Source organism: Odontesthes bonariensis, chromosome 15, assembly GCF_027942865.1.
Source record: "Odontesthes bonariensis isolate fOdoBon6 chromosome 15, fOdoBon6.hap1, whole genome shotgun sequence".
In the NCBI taxonomy this organism is placed as follows: Eukaryota; Metazoa; Chordata; class Actinopteri; order Atheriniformes; family Atherinopsidae; genus Odontesthes; species Odontesthes bonariensis.
This window is the reverse complement of record NC_134520.1, coordinates 15099892-15117884: the sequence shown is the minus strand read 5'-3', so window position 1 is coordinate 15117884 and position 17993 is coordinate 15099892. Positions and strand designations below refer to the sequence as shown.

Sequence of the window (17993 nt, the reverse complement as noted above, 5' to 3'; positions counted from 1 at the left end):
TCGCATATTGTTTTGCAATATGAACAGAACCTATAGAAGGTAACAGTCCCGAGTTGAGCTCCTTCATATAAATACCACTGGGTGTCGCTCCAGAGTGTCTGATATCGCTCCCGTGCGCTTATTCCTCCAGTATCACCCCCCTCCGCTCTTGACTGTGTGTGCGGGTGCGTTGTGTGTCGGGTAGAAAGTCAGCCTGGTTTCCAGCTGAGTGCTTGCTCTCTCACAGTGTGTGTGTGTGTGTGTGTTGTCATTATTATCCACTCTGCTCCCAGCTCAGAATGGCCAGATTCACTCAGACTGAAACAAGAAGGCAGCACCATCCACAGCAGCCCCAACCCGCTCTCTCCAGCCTGGTTTTCACCGGACCGGGGGCACCACCTACCCAACATCCACTACTACTTATCCCACATCAGCACCAGTACCCTCAGTTCACATTTCCGAAACCCATGAACGGGTCAGAACCCATTTCAATTCATCCGGAGAGCGGCAACATGAAAGATCAAGATGCCATTAAGCTGTTTATCGGGCAGATACCGCGGAACTTGGAAGAAAAAGACCTGAAACCCCTGTTTGAACAGTTTGGGAAAATCCACGAACTGACAGTTCTCAAGGACCGATACACCGGCATGCACAAAGGTAACGTGTCATCCCTCAAATGGCCGCGAGGACCACATGAGCTCGATAAGTCGCTATTAGTCTGCTGCCTGTACGTTTTCAACTGATGTGTTGTGAAATGCTGGTATTTGCCACTTTAAAGCTTACCTTTTATCTGGTTAGCTCTTGAAATGTCCAAACAATTTGTCTCTATCATCATGTTCATCATCGCTCAGAATTCCATCTAACATTCATGAGGCTTGGAATTTTATCCCAACTATGATTGGTCTCCCAGAACTCAACTTATCAATTTTTGACAGCGTAATGAATTTATTAACGTTTGCATTTCCATGCATATCTTAAAGAATACAGACAAAAAATGACATTTTCACTTATTGAGTGAGTGCGTTCTTCCAGGAAGGATTCTTTTATGTAATTGTAATCGAAGAGTATTTCCTTAACACGCTCCTAAGTGGGGCAGAGGCGCTCGGAAAGGATGCATTTTTAAAGAGCCATCCCTTGCCAGTCCAATCTTTTGCGGAGGAGCAGCATGATTTATTCATTCATATGCTTTCTTTAACATCCCTCCGTGTGGGAACGGCGCGGGCCGAGTGCAAAGCCGTCACAGCGAAATCTGTTCATACTACAATGTCTCCAAAGGGGCGCAAGAGCTGTCACAATATGACGGACGTCGCCACGGAGATTGTGATGCTGCGCTGCCTCTGCTGAAATGGAAGGCTGAGGGAAGCAGAGGGTGTAAATCCACTCACATCACTATATATAGACCACAGTGGCAGCTTCCATCTTCCACAGCCCTAATGAAGTTGGTTAGCAGGAGTATAAGGTGTGCAGATCGCTGCCTTGGGTGGGAAACCCATTTTTAGAGAGGCCCTACGTGTGTCCCCCCCCCCCCCCCCCCCCGCACGACGTAAACGTCATCGTCCTTACCATTACCGTCGTCATCACCACCACTCATCATCACTTTCACCCAACTTTAATTCTGACGTTAGCACCCAGCCAGGCTCTACAAAAACGTCTTGGGGGTGCAACAGCAGTTAGAATAATCAGTGTTTGTCTGTCATATTCATGCATGGGACTGCTGCCATTTCATTGTTATTACAACTGAGCAAATATGAAAATGCATTGACATACTGTAGTTTTCCGTTTGATAACCATAAAACAAAATTAGAGAGAAAAGGCTTTGGCAATCTCATGGCTTCTTCAGGACATGTATGGTTACATCTTTGGATTTGGTCTTAGTGTTGCTAAAACTGCCACAGAAGCCACAGACCAAAACCTTCAACCACATTTATCATTTTCTTTTTCTTACTCTTGTTTTCACAGGAGATAAACCTTTTGTTATGGTGACATTTAGGAAAGACAAACAACAATAAATTACATTGATGTAAATGCCATTGCAAACATCGTAATCCTCGTCATGCCACATATTAACACGTCAGCAAAAGATGAAAGTGACTTTTGTTACTATTATAGAGGCAGCTCACAGCTGCCAGAAAACACTGACTTTAAATTTAGTCCCTATTCGGTCACAGGATGTTGAAGTTTGTGATGGTTTCATGAATATTGCTCACATGGCTTCGTATTTCATGGCTCCAACAGTTGACGTTCTCAGCTTGTAGAAAATGATTTTTTTTCCTTTTCCTTTTTTTCCCTTCTTATTTTCAGTGTAGCAGTCATTTGGCAGTCAATGGTTTTTTGATGATTTTGTGATTGTCGTGTGCTTGCATATAAGACAGCATCATTGCACTGTGTTGCGTAATGATTGCAGCATTTGGCTCTTTGACTAATTGTGGTCCCCGGGAAGAAAATTTGAAAAAAAAAAAATCAGGCTCTTAGACATACGACAGGACATAAAACCATACCCCAAACATAAAACAGCTCCTTGGTAGGTGTGTGTATAATTCTAGAGAAATATATATCACGATTACAATCTCAGTGGATCCTTTTTGTTAATGTAATGAAGTATCTTTTTTTCTTGATTCTCATATTTGAGAAGTTTTTGTTTGGTTTGCCTTATACTTTAGTCATGAGTATTGTCGGTTGATTACATAATTACTCCTTGTATAGTAAAGAAAAAGGGGTAAAAAAGTCTTAGCTTTTAAGTCTGCAATTGTGATGTACTGCTCGCCTTCCACGAGAGTCTTGCATGATCATCTCCTCCGGGCCGCTTGTCAGTTTGAAATCCAAAACTCAAAATCAAAACAGACTTGTAATAGACAAATCCCCCCTTGTCTATTTCCCCAAATCTTAGTTTGGGGGAAAAAAAAGTGAACTTTTATCTACTGATTAACTAAATTTCAAATTTGAAGTTTCATTCTATTGTTTTCATTTCATAGATGGCGAATAAAAGTGTACAGTAAATGTAGGTAGATCATAGAGATAACCTCATCCAAGTGAAAATGATACCAACATCATTTCAAATGTAAGACTCAAAGTGAATATTTACCCTCATTCATTAAATTACAAACAACTCATTAATTTTAGATAAGCAGAGTTCACTCAAATTAAATGTCTAAGAATGTAATTATGCCTGGCTGCGCAATTAACAACACGTTATCAAACTCTAATATGTCAGTGATCTTTTATAGTTAATCGTGTTATTAAATAGAAGGGGATTATGGGTGCTCCATCCTGATGGAGACACTGGGACAGCTCTCTCTAAAAGGCACATTCACTCTTAACAAAGGCATAGATGGACAGCGGGATTCACATACACACACACACACACACACACACACACACATAAACAAACTTTAAGCACCACTTTCATTACACTAAGTGTTTCACATTCCGTCATTTTGTTTTTCATTTCATCCACATTTGGCTCTGTGTGTTTATTATTTCCCCTTCTCTTATGCAGCTATTTTTCCCCCTTTGGTAATCCTTGGGGGAAAACATGGAATTAGTTTGTAAAGCGTGATAATAATGCATGGCCATAATAACTTGACTCAAGAGGATTAGCAAATGCGCATTGTCTGAAGCAGCAGTCTCTTGGGTGATCAGCTGGTTGCCTCCCTAAACAGTGGCTGCCTCTCCCAATTAAAAATTCAGTCTAGTCTGCCTCTTCAAATGATTAATTCTGCCCACGATATCAATGGTCTGCCAATTATTGTCGCCAAACTGGTATTAATAGGTAGAGGATTTCCTGATGTTGAATTTATCACATATAATGAAAACTTCTCCTTTTGGCTCTTATTAGCTCATGCTTACAACACATGCAGAACACATTCTTGAATATTTATGCACATGCATTTATGCAGAACGGAGGCACTTTTTACTTTTTAAGTGTTTTTTTTTTTTCGAATGAACAACTCTGCCTTGAAAAAGTGGATGTTTTGATGGAAAGCAACCATCTTTGGGCAGACTGTACTCCCTGTCAAATCAGACAGAAAAATAATATGGGATTCAGCACAGCAGACAGACAGACAGACAAACAATCCCTATGCTGCTTCAATCTGCTTGCCAGGCCAGCCCTCATATCAATATTAAGCTTGTGTCGGCTATCATTCTGTTAATGCATTTATAAATGGAGATATTGCCGTAGACTCCAGCCAAGCAGAAGCATATTAAATCACGGAATAATCTGATGAAATATTTATCCAAGTTTTTATTTTTTTTCCTCTTCGAGCCGGTCTGATGGATAGGGTTTCTCTGTGAGTTGTCCTCTCGCTAAGAAGGAGAAAAAAGGAGGAAAGCAGACTAGTTGGTCAAGCATGTGCACAGAAAAATAATGGAAAAACAAAAGATTTTGTAATATTCTACAGCAATTTTCCCAAATCATACCCTATCCTAGAGGTTGTGATATTGATTAAACTAATCTCTGGTTTGTTGAAGCAACTTTCTCTTCTTTGATAAGAAGTACGTGTCCATCTACATGTCTTCATGTTGTGTGTGCCTTATGGAAAGTGTCAAAGATCACGGCACTGCTGTAGGACAGCATCCCTCCTGAGGAAACAGATGGGATAGACTCCCTTGCAGATTATAGACAAAGCTGTAGATGTGTAACAAATGGTACATACAAAACATGCTGTGGTACAATTACAAATTAAATACTCATCAGGGTTCCATAGGCTTTTAGGAAGTAGAACTAAACAGTTTCACAAATGTTTCAGTTTTCATATTTGTTTCCCATTCATAAGCAAGGAAAAGCAATTCCCAGTCTCCTTGAAGTTTTGTGCAGTGATCTGATTGAACAAATCTCAGTAAAAAAATGTTCTGTCAGGGCCCGTGAGCAAAGGCCATTGAGCCAAGCTAATGCAGCAAAAACACTTGCTTCGCAATCTTTAAACATCTGTAAATATTGTAATAAGCAACAGGGCTTTCCTCATAAAATATGCAGCAGTTCAACTGGTACTGACAGGCGCTATGGGCCTTGACTTCAGAATGAGGAGTGCTGCCTCCCTCCCCCTTTTTCCTGCTTACTTCTGTTGGTTTCCCAAGGAGATTGGTAATCTTGGATACCGACAAGGTAGCGCTCCGCTGGAGGTTAGCATCCGCACACCAGACTCACCTGACTTTTATCCTGTCTCCACTTCTTTCATTCTCCCTTAATCCCTGCCTGTGAGAGCCTTTCAGATGGATTGATTTCCTGCTCCAATGCAACATTTATTACGGCTTGCACTATATAATACTTTCAGTATGTTGTAAGTGCTCTTATTCTATGACCTTTTTGCAATATTTTTGCTCTGAATGGGCACCTGGAGCAGGGAGCGACATGGGTATATCTGTGATGAGCCCTCAGGAAAAACGTACCCATTTTATCTGACAGACTTACCGATAAAATGTACATCCCCTGTGCTGTTCATAAAGCTGAGTAAATTAAGTTATTTGAAGCTTTGTTTTTAAAGTCACCAAAAAAGTTTTTCATTACTGCATCACAAAAAGAATTGTTGATAGCCCGATTTAGTTGTTTTTGAAGAGATTTTTATTAAGGTTTTGTGAATGATTCATTCAGTCGTAGACAGCAGTCAGCATGCTTTCAGTTTGTAACAGGTGAGTTAGTCAACTCGGTAACTTAACTGCACATTAGCACGTTGTGAAACAATAAATACCTATCTTGTTCAAAAGGGATGTCATGTAAAAATCCACCACACTGCTTTTGCTTGAACAGCTATGGCATTTTTGAGGTTAAACTTGTTTTAGATGATAAAAATTTGCCACTCTGCTGCCTTTGCATTGTGTAGCTGTTAGCTTGGCTTGCCCGTTGGCCCTCCTTCCTGCTCGTCCAAATGGAGAGCACTCTGTTCGCTGTCTACAGCGGGAAAAATGCAATTACTTCATATGACCCTGTTAAAGCTAAATGTTCCACAAGCTCTCCATCTCAGTTGTTTTGTAATTCATACAAGACAGGATGTAAATTTGAATTTATAAAAAATTTTATGAACGTTTTGCCTGCTTTTGATTCCCTTCCTTTTATATTATGACTTGAATTATTTTATGTATGTTTTTTTTCGTGCACGTCACATTTCTTTTCTAAATCGTAGAGTTTGCAGCGGCATACCGCCCTCTCGTTCATGCACAAAGGTCATGGCGATTTTCTTGCTCTAACCATAGGGATAGAAGCACATCTATTTTGTATGGGTAGCTTTGCAGAGAGTGCCATTGCCTACAGAGCAAAGTGTACTCTTATGACGGGGTTTATAAAGGCACAGAAGGAAAAAAAAAGAGGTAAGGAGCGAGGCAGAGGGGATTGGTGGTTTCTGTTAGAATAGCATTAACTCTTTAATGTTGTGTTTGAGCCTGACTGAGCACAGATTCATTTTAGAAGGAAAATGAAATAACAAGGGAGAAGGGAGAAAGGAGATTTTAATGCAATGTTTTGTGATAATCCCTCTCCATTTTGGAATGGTTCAGGAGAACTCATGCGATAAAGCCTTGTACAAGCTGAGAAAATAATAAGTTATTTGTCTTGCTTTATAGTAGTGTGCCCTTGGAGGGCCTGCTAACCCCCATGTTTTGGCCAAAAAAAACAATCACAGATTAGTCAAGCTGTCACATCTCTCTGATTGCCAAATAGCTGAGCCCTTGACGTTGGCACAAATGAACAATGCATAAATGTTGTTCATGTATCTGCCTGAGAGTGCATGTGAGCACAAGGCTTTGTGGATATGCCTCAGCACTGTCACCCAATCCTTCTCTGTCGCACAGCCCAGTGTGACAGAGAGAAATTGAATGGGGTCGATGGCACATGTATGCAGCGTGGCCCACAAGGCAAATGACAGACAGACATGGCACCGAAAAATGGATGTATGGACAGATGGATAAGTGGAGAGGAAAAGATGAAGTGTTTGTCAGAGATGCAGAAACAAATGGTAGCTTTTATCCTGAGGCACTGGGAGAGCAGAGTGATGGCTCAGCTCGGGACACGGATGAGTCTGACAGGTCGAGTAGCGTTTTGGCACCGGAGGGCGGGATAGATGGAAGGTGGAGGAGGCGGAGCAGAGTACAAGTTTGGCAGAAAAAATAATCACCTGAAAGCTGTTGACATGAGAAAACCCCTCTAGTATCACAACCAATACATAATTTTGATGCTACAACTGCTACTGCTATTACTGAGTCTGACACTGAGGTTATTTGCAATTTCATAGTATGGTTCAAATAACTAGTCAAGCATATAAGCAACAATGCTAAAGGTTTTACTAATAATTAAATGAAAAATTCTAAAAAAAAAAATCTGCATTTTTACACGCTGAAGTGCTCTACTTTTCCAGCCTAAGTGGGATCTATAGAGGCTAAGTTATAAGTTACACTATCAGCCTGGTTATCTAAAGATATTACTCAAATCTTAAAATGAAAGGAAGACACATTTTAGAATTAAAAAAACGTCTATGAATGATCAAATCCATGTGTGAAGATACATGCTGCTCAGCATGATTATAAATAGAAATTATGTGGTATTTCCGAAAATAGGTTAAGCTGCCATCGCTGCACTGCTGGCATGACATCACTGCTTGCCTGCCAGCCTAACCCCCTCCGAAAAAAAGAAAAAAGAAAAAACTGCTCCAACACTGCTCAGAAAGAAGGAACAGAGTGAGGGGGAGACACAAGGGGAGCATCTGTTGGCGACTGCAGAGCCCTGTCCCCATCCTTTTCAGCGCCTTTCCCCCACTTCCCCTACACACTTGTCCCTTCCAATACTCTGCCATCTCTCCCTCTATCCTTCAATCCCTCCCCCCTGTATTTTTCTCACCGACGGAGCGTCGCTGTGGCCAACAGTCTCTGTGCTTTATTGCCAGTGACACAAACTGGTTAGAGGCTTTGTACTGGAGATGTGTCGCATCCACATTTTTTCTCTTTGTGTGATAAGAGCAAATTGCCTGCCAGATATTGCAGAAGAGTGAGATGAGAGATGGAATTTGTGTTTCTTTTTTGATGATCAAATGATAATTTGGTTTAATGAGCACGGTATATGGATTTTATAAGAGCTCCAACATGGCACCTGATCAGGGTAGATCAACGGTAGATCTGGCTTAATTAAAAAAAGATGGCTTGAAAGTAATTAATGGCTGATGGGTTTTCTTTTCTGTTTTGTCTGCTTTTTGAGTTCAGTTCAGATGACTTTTTCTCCTAGTCTATCAATCTATCTATCTATCTATCTATCTATCTATCTATCTATATCTTTGATCACTTCTTCATTAGCAGAACAATATTTCTGGCATCCTTCGGGCTTAATGTGGTTACTAGGAAATATACGTCAATGCAATTAACACCCTGGTGCTTGCTTGTTAGTCACACCATTAGAGGTAATTATTAGTCTTCTCCAGCTCCAGCGGTGACATGAGATAAATAAAAAGAGACATAAGCTTGGACAAAGACACAAAGAAAACATTTTTAGTAAAAAAGTAAAACTATGTGTTTTTGATCATTTTACATTCAAAGTAAGCATTTGATGGAAAGGAGAATTAGCAGAGGACTCATTATAAGTTTATTTGTAAAGCCCTATGTAATTATTGTTTCCTCTTATGTCACCTACATATGTGCTGATGAGGAACGTGTGCTTTCATGGTTTGTTTGGGTATTTTTTCCCATTTTCTCACATCTTTCTTCCTGATCCCTCTTTCAACCAATCCATCCAAGCAACCTCTGGGCCTTTGAAGCAGTGTCTTTAAAGGTAACTTTCAATTTGTAAAATCACAGGGACTGAGAACCTGATCCTTGTCCTAGTTTGCAGTCAGTTTGCAGCTGCCAGTCATCTATGATTGTGGCTTTGCTATGATCTATTGATCTGTTTCAAAGGTTGAAATGCCTCTCACCCTCTGAGAGAAGACAGATCTTGTTTGGTATATTCCATCAAATATGCCAGTCAGATACATTAGAAGAAGATGACTCTGAAGACATCTGCATTATTCTAACAGATTGAAATGTATTGTGCTAAACTGTGAGCAGCACGAGCCAAATGGTTGAGAGCCGGGTGGAAATGATTTTATTATTTCCTCTCTTGTAATCCTGTTTGTTTTTCGAAGCGGTTGTTCCAGTTCATGAAGAGGAGGAGATTGAGTTTTCTGACTTTGAATTAGGCAGGGGACTCAGAGAAACTTTTATTGATTTCTGTAAATCCCTTGGCCGGAGCACACTTTGAGGGAAGGAGGAACGACGGCTTGGAGAGATGGCACTTGGCAGGTAAACTCTTGTTGACCTCCTAGAAGTAACACAGCAGGAGGCAGTAAGTGTGAACCTACGCATTATTTACAGCCTGTGAAACTCCATCCATTAACAGTGTCAATTAGCCTGTTCATCAGGGATGCAGGGCACTAGATGTCTTGATAGATCGGGTCATTGCTTTAATGGGAAAAGAGGGATGAAGTGCCCAGATAGTCTACAAAAGTCAAGGCTGACTTTAAAGGCTACAGAACGTTGGTAGATGCCAAAGTGCTGCATCATAAGTGTTATCCAGCCACGTGTTGAAGTAGCTCTGGCTGACTTTGGGTGGGGAATTGCCAGCTGCAATACATCATGTCACCCCTCCAAACTGCATTGGCTGCCAAACAGCCTTATCTTTATCAGGGAACAAGTTGGAACTGTACAGTTTTAACCTTCTCAATGCTGGTGCACTCACTATATTTAGTCATAAGTGCATATGGCAGCTTGAGAGAGAAATGCTCTACAGTTGAATTTATATTAAGTACCACTTGTACCTTAAGAGAACTATTTAACCTCAGCACCACGCAATAGATTGTGAGTGTTAAGGCGTCACAGCCTATCAAAACGCTTGGCTATGATGGCTTCTTTTCACCTACATTGATTCTCAAACATGATTGGCCCCTTTAGAGCGGGTTTATTGCTTTTGTCGCACTCATTAAGCATTGCTTTCACACCGTAACACCTACATATATAAGTTCTGTAAATACACTTATACACACACACAGTCTCTCCTTTGGGATGTGCTGCCTATGGATCTGATTCTTAGAGGCTAGTGTAGTCTATGTGAGGAAGTAGTAACAAATCAATGGCTAAGGGTTTCCTACTCAGGGGTCAGAAAGGATACCAGGGAGGGTGAGGGGGACCATTTCTTGCCCTCATGATAGACACCGATGCTCTTCAGTGCTCAGCAGCGTTCATCCTCCCCCAGCTTATTGCTCAAGGTGATGGGATAACGGGTGAGGTATGATTGAGAAAGGGGAAATGAAAGAGATTTTGGAGCTGGATGCAGCAGAGATGATGGGATGGGGAGATTTGATGAAGGAGGGATGGAAGAATGAGGTTGGATACAGGAGGTTTTTAAATGAGCACAGTTGTTGGTATCTTTTAAGATGCCTGTCTGGTTTAATTAAGGTTTACAAGTTCCGCTAGGCAACTGCTTTTATTATACAATCATTATGAGCACATTTGGCCAGAAAATATTGTTGTCAGAACAATGACTGAGATTATCGTGGGGAATTCCTGCCTTCAGCTGTTTCCCTTTATTAAACTTTCTTGTGTGTGTCCTTTACCACTCTGAATATTGATATTATTGTTTTAGCATGTAAGCCGATAAGAGTATTTTTCAAAGTTAAGAATTGATTTTACGAGTTCAAAGTTTCCCTGAGACCAAACTGATTAGCGCTCTCATGGTCAATCTGCACCACTGAGCCTCCCTGCCTGGCAGTGATTCAGGTCATCATTACATTGTATCACTGATGACGGGGATGATGTGTGTTTCAGCTTCCAACCCCTCTAAAAGCCCATCAGTTCCCCCAGAGCCCCACACAGCAGTAAATGGAGTAAGCAAGTAATCTACCAACAGTGATAGCATTTTCCAAAAAGTGCAAATGATGTGTGAGGTAGCGGGCGAGATCGGTGCCAGGACTGGCTCGGTTTCTGCTACCTTCACACTTTCTGACCACGGAAATGCCACCGTGAGAGCAAGTTCACACTTTTTCATTACACTGGGGCAGCTTGGCTCCTCTGGGGCAAGGAGATGGAGAGAACAGGAGCAAAGAAGATATGAAAGGTGGAGTGAAAAGAGAGAGGTTGTGGTTTAAACCGGCCCAGTCTCCTGGGACTTGCATTGACATTTGACAATTCTGCAGTACACGATTTATGCCCAGTGCCAGTATAGAAGTAGGACGTTTATATTGAGCTGCTGCAGTTGATACCACAGCCTGCAGTCAATAATCATAATCATGGTGGTGGCTGTAAATGAATCTTTTCATGTTTCTGCCGGTGCTTATCAGCTGCTGAAGTAGTTCATTCTTTGAGAAAAACAAAACAAACAAACAAACAAAAAATAAAACAACAACAAAAAAACAATGAGCCAAACCTGGTTTTACATTCTGATTCAATCCTGTTAATTAATGAAACAAGAAATGCTTTGCTTGAATTGATTTGCTCAGGAGGTCAAAGGGCTGCTCAATTAATTTAGAATTATCACGGTCGAGAAGTTTAATTTCTGAGTCACAATTAAATAAACGTCTCTGTATTGTTAAGCATGATTAGTCAAAAATGTTTTCTGTTTTGTTATTAACTGATATTTTATCAGGAAAAAAAAAAAAGGAAATACTACAGTACTTTACTGTAAGACTGGATGGTAGATAAAATAGCCAAAGCCAGTGGGTTTGAAACAGAGAGGGGATCTGTTTGCTGACTGCAAGTAAAAGGTATGAACTAAAAGGTGGAAGAGCTGAAACTAGCCGAATTGCACAGAACCACATTTTTGACAAAACTGAAGAAGCTAAAACAAAGAAGCAGGAGCAGGAAAATCCAAGAGCTGAATTCCAAAGAAACTAGGTAGAGATGGCAAAACATACATTGACTGACACATTGCAAGTGGCATCAATAATCTGGCAGTGAACAATGAAAACCAAGGGGCATATGTAGTGGGATCGGTGATTAGGTGAGCGGTTGCAGCTGAGTGATGAGCAACAGGGAACAGGTGATATGGTGATGTAGAAGCAGGACAAAGGCAATTGACATCTCGGAGAAATTAACAAATGACAACAGATAAAACCACACTCAGAAACAGAGACAAGAACCAAGACCAAAAATCCAGAAAGAATACACAAAAAATAAAGCTCTTCAGCAACAACTCAAGTAGCTACTAACTTAGCAATCAACAGTAGCAGAATAAAGGCATTGAACACCAGTTAACAAAGAATGAACCCTAACAAAACCAGAATATCGAAAGAAATCCATTTTCTTAGTTGTATTTGGGACCCTGTGGGCTCATTTGGCTCATTTTGAGCAGATAAACTGGTATGTTTAGTTGTACATTGTTAAGTCGTAACTTCAGATAAACAGACTTGTCACACTGTCTTTCTGATATCCAAGAGTTCAACAATTTTTTTTTCAAATTTGTTTTGTCACTTTTGGCCCTGTAACCCATATTCTTTACACTCCAGTTGATAAAATGAGCATGATTTTGAGCGACTTCACAGATGTGAACCAATCCGGCAAAAACAGCTCTTGCAGGTAAAGAAAGTGGGGCATTGGCTCACAGACCCAGCACAGTGGACCCACACATGCAAGTGAGCAGGAACACACTTCTTACTCACTCTGTCTCCTGTTCGTCCTCTGCCTCTCTGATTTGCTCATGAAATGCTCTTTTTAAAAAAAAAAAAAAAATGTATTGAGAAAGATACAAAACATAAGAGGAGAACATAGGAAAGAAGTTACAAGGTACACGACCAAGCAAAACATTACAATGAAAGTGTTGAAAGTGTGTGTGCTATAAGTGAGTGGTGTGATGAGGGTGTGTTGTGTGAGCAGTGGTGTCAAAAGTACACACATTAGTGTAGTAGAAGTATAGATACTGCAGTTTAAAAACACTCTGGTAAAAGTTGAAGTATCAACTTGACCTCTTTACTCAAGTAAAAGTGAAAAAGTATGTGCTCCAAAACCTACTTAAAGTATAAAGTAACCTTTAAATAAAAAAAACAAACAAAACAAAACAAAAAAAAAAACCACACACAAAAAGGTAGCTGCCACTATATGAATCGCAAGCTTAATTTGAAAACTGGTTAGTTCTACATGTGGCCCAAGACAACAATCATAAAACCATTACTGTTAAAGACAAAGTCACTCAAGGAGCATGTTCTTTCTCAAACTTTATTGGAATTCAATTACATGTGAGGTAGTATTCATGAGGTAGGTTGTGAGGTGTTCATGTTCGTCCCATCAAAAAAACAAAAAAAAATTCTTACTGCCAGAAAAAATTCAAAGAAAAAAGATATACACACGCACGTTCCCCCCTTTGTCATAGCTGACAGTCAAGACAAAAACTGAAATGAAAATGAACTCTTTATCACTACATACAGAGCACCTAAAACGGTCTGAAAAAGGCACGGAGTAGGAGAGTGCAACAATTTTGCATACACACTAAGATTATGTTAGACGCTTTGCGCAGCTTCGCGTTTGCAGTTTGTAGAACAGTTTGTAGTTTGCAGTTTTGTAGTTTGCTTGCTTCTGACAAATGACGATTTCCTTGTGTGTCAGCACAAATTTGACGAATAGCCTAACCGATGAGTGTTTGCGTTATATGATTCATCCAATTACACTCGTTCTCACTAGGTGTGGATGGCGCCACTGATCTGTATTGGATGGCGCACATGACGTGAAATACATAAACATTAAACTGAAGCCAAGAGTTAAAAAAAAAAAAAAAACTGAAGCCAAGAGTAACGAGGCTGTTTGTTTTGAAAATGTAAGGAATAGAAAGTACAGATACTTGTGTAAAAATGTAATGAGTAGAAGTCAGAAGTAGGCAGAAAAATAAGTAATGGAGTAAAGTACAGATACCTAAAAAGTGTACTTAAGTACAGTAACGAAGTATTTGTACTTCGTTACTTGACACCTCTGTGTGTGAGTGTGCACAGCTCTGCTTATCCAGATGATATGCATGAGCAACTAAAGAGAATATGAAATAAAACGGAAAAAAGGCAAATTTGAATGAATGAATATAGTATGGTAAAAATGATAATAATGGTAACAACATTAGTAATAATAGTGACGATTATACTGCTAATAGTAGTGGAAATAGAACTACTTCCACTACTACTTCCACAACTGATGACAATACTAGTGATAAGTAATAAAGAACATGAATATCCATATGGAGTTGGCCCAAGACACCAGAGCATTAGAGCAGATATGGGACCAGGCTCACACATCAGGAGGGCCACAGAGGGACCCATCAGGGATAAGTCGGCCAGGACATCAGTACTGTTTATTGTAATTAGATGCACCCTATTTCTTGTTGTTCGTTTTTGCTCATGCAGCACTCTTTAATTACATGCCAGTTTCTATGGAGCTGTTGGGACTCAGTCATAAGTCACTGTACAAACATTGCACACTTAAGGATATATCATTAAGAAATAGAAGTCCAGGGCCATGGAGTTACCATTGCTGATAAGAGGCAAGTGTGGTTAGAAGAAAAAAGACAAGGATTGCAAATTTTTCTCTTTGAAGATGAAATCTTTGTGTAAGATAAAGCTGTTTTAGGTTTTTGTCAGATGATCATCTCTTAGAGAGGGACGGTATCCCCCGTTGCTGTGTCAGCAGGCTTTGATTACAATGGCTTTTTGTTGTGTTTCAAACTATTTCATCATGCTTCCCCCACACACACTTTTGCACTTGGTATGCAATGCAGCACTGGCAATTTGTACGTGTTTGGATTCCAATTATGGAGTTGTTAAAGCTTTTTCGCCCGTGGCCTGCAAATTCTTATTAAGCCATACATTAAAGAGCACAGAATCACATTTAAATGGAGTTCATGTTTCTCTTTTGTTTGCCAGCGTTGTGGTTGTTATTAATTTATTCTCAATGCCCTGTGCATTACACATGAACAAATAAATCGTCTTTCTGATTGTAATGCAAAATGCTCGTTTCTTATTCAGAGATGGGGCAGTGTTTGTCAAGTAAATCAACAACAACAAGCCCAGTGAGAGCAGGAACAAAATAAAAGCCAAAATTGAGCAATTCCACCCTTTTACTCTCACCCATTAAAGAAACAAAGAAACCCAAAACTGCGGCTTCCTGCAGTCTTGGTGTTTTAAGTTGATGCAGAGTAGAGATGGTGCATTAGACAGCAGTGCGAGTGACTGAGTGATTTACTTGGTGGTGGCGATTGGAAATCATTAGGTTAGGGGTGCTGGGACACTAGAGGATGTGGAGTGGGTTGCACAATGACCTCAAAGGTCCTGACCCTGGACGTGCTGCATTTACTGTCTATCTGTCATGTACCGAAATGCATGGCAGTGAGCAGCAATGCTAACCCAGACAGAGGGAGAATCTTCATGAAAAACAACAACTTAAATGTTATTCTAAATAGTGGTGGCAAAATGTTGCAAGACAAAGAAAAAAAAAGTTCCAAACAGCCAATGGATCAATGACTTCTTTATTTCGTCCTCTTCAGGCTACAGCGGAGACTTAACCATAGTGTGCTATGGCACAAAAAAAATGGTGTGTGGATGAATAAGTGATCTCGTAAGAGACAAGAAAAATAGATTGGAATATTGTCCGTGTAAAGATATTTAATACATCACTACCCACTGAATACATTTGGCTGATGAAATGAGATCCAGAATGCAATGGCTGCTAATAAACCATCCTCAGAGTGGCAGAAATATGATGCATGCTAACCCATATGAACCTCATTAATAGAACACAAGCAAATCTATTTATCTAGATAGTCAGGGGCAAAATGATTGCCTCAATTCTCCATCTGGTTTCCTCCCATCTCTTTGCTTCTGTCTCTTCTCTTCTCTTCTCTTCTCTTCTCTTCTCTTCTCTTCTCTTCTCTTCTCTTCTCTTCTCTTCTCTTCTCTTCTCTTCTCTGAAGTGTACAGATGTGTGATGCTTGCACATGCATCCTTTGCATTGGTTCAAGGCTGATGGGTGTAAACGTGTCTAGACAGTGGTGGCAGGTAAATTTTCATTCACAGTGAACAGATAAGTGAGTAAAAGATGATGTATCTTTTTTTTAAAAAAAGGCATAGATTCAAAGATTATTAACTTCTTTCATATTCAAAGCCATACCACTTTTTTATTTCTATTCTATCTTTTAGATTCAATATAACAAAAAAACAAAAAAGCCGCCTGAAGCAAACATTTCAGGCCCCTTGCATGGTCAGTGCTTAGCAACAAACCATTTGGCAGGGTTCACAGCATGTAAAAAGTTTTTACTGGCTGCAAAATGTCTTTTAGTTTGAGAGAGTTTGACCATTCTTTCTGCAAAATGCTTTTAGATCTGCAAGAGTCTTTAAGCTGTCGTGCATACATAGATTTTTGAGGTCTCTCTACATATATTTTCACTGATGTTAAGGCAGGGAAACCATGATGGCTCTGGCAAAACTATCAGCTTGTGCCTCTGGTCTATTGTGGATCATTTGGTGTGTTTAAGATCACAGTGCTTTTTATTGGGGGTCCTAGCAGCGAAGCTGCAGGAACCCATTGTGTTAGTAGCTTTTCCTATTATTATTGATCCGTTTCCGCTGCAATTGAAGTCTATGGCAGCCCCATGAACGCTATGGTAAAAGGTTGTGAAAGTTGGCACACGTAATCAGCCAAGTGCCAAAGCCAATTTCAAGAATTTTCATGCCCCAAGAGCGTACTCTCTAGCGCCACCAACATGCCAAATTTCAAAGTGCATTCAGCCTAATAACTTTGGACTACTTGGTCCAAATTTCACAAATGAGGCATTGTTGGAATCCTTGGATCATGACGAGTCCAACGGACCCTATGACGTCAGTTTGCGTATGCCTAGATTTTCCGCCATTTTGAATTTTATCAAAAAGCTTAAAAAAGCATTTCAGGTCACAGAGATTGTCCAATTTTCACGAAACTTGGCACATAGACTCTTAAGACCAAGCCGCACAAAAGTTATTGTGTGGAATTTTTAATTAGGCTTCCGTTTTCCAATAAACGCCACTCAAACTTGAGGTTAACGCCGCCAAACCGGAAGTGAGGCCATATCTTGGCAACCATTTGATATTATAACGTCAAACTTATAACACAGACTCAAGACCAGGATGGTAAGAGGCCAACGGAGTTTGGTGACGTTTCGCCTATAGATGGCGCTATATGTAGCCAAAGTACATTTTTTCTCATATCTTTGGACCCCTTGGTCCAAATGTCACAAATTAGGTACCAATGGAATCCCTGGATACAGACGAGGTCAAAGCACTTAATGACGTCATCTGCGCCATGTTGGAATTTCCGCCATTTTGAATTTAATCAAAAACCTTCAAAAAGCATTTCAGGCCACTGAGATTGTCCAATCTCCACAGGACTTGGCACATAGACTCTTCAGTCCAAGCCGCACATAAGTTATCATGTGGATTTTTTTATTTCACTTCCATTTAACCGCCGCAGCCAATCAAACTGTACGCCGACACGCAAATGGGACATTTGGCCGTATCTCTGCGATGCATTGATGTATCGATGCCAAACTTGGTGCATGGACTCACGACGCCTTCCTGAGCGGCCCAAGCCTTGCTTATTGTGCCACTCTGCTAGGACCCCCACATCGCTGCTTGTCTTTATCTTTTTTCTTTATTTTATGAACATTTTAATTTTTTTAGTTAGTATTCAATTGAATTTCTTCTTGCCTCGATCGACGTATAGTTCCTGATGCCATTTGTTGGAGGAAAGGGTTAGGGTTAGGTTTTTTTTTTTGATCAGTTTTCCATAAGAGTTATATTTGTACTGGTATGACTCCACAGCAGAGCAGGGCACCACTCCCCAAACTGCCCACACTTTTGAATGTTTCTGTACGCTATATTTGTATATGTACATACATATACAGCATACCTTATGTATTGCAGTTGGACATTCACTCTAGAGGGTTTTAACACTATGTCCTGCCTTTTACTCTGTCAGTAGTATGACCTGATCCTGGCACTGATCCTTTTCTTGTTCTCTTCTTTTCCGCCTGCATCAATACACTCCCGCAATCCTGTTTCTTT

The 17993-nt window shown here is 40.3% G+C and overlaps 1 protein-coding gene across 15 annotated transcripts in view; it reads left to right on the top strand.

Moving 5' to 3' along the window:
* The first annotated feature begins 237 nt into the window (after nt 1-237).
* The window catches only part of celf5a (cugbp, Elav-like family member 5a), a 190059-nt gene continuing 172303 nt past the window's right edge, over nt 238-17993 (top strand). For all 15 annotated transcript variants that reach the window (XM_075485144.1, XM_075485141.1, XM_075485142.1 and 12 more), the window contains exon 1: nt 238-636. In XM_075485144.1, coding sequence (XP_075341259.1) covers nt 279-636 — 358 coding nt within the window. In that variant the 5' untranslated portion in view covers nt 238-278. The remainder of the gene's footprint in view (nt 637-17993) is intronic.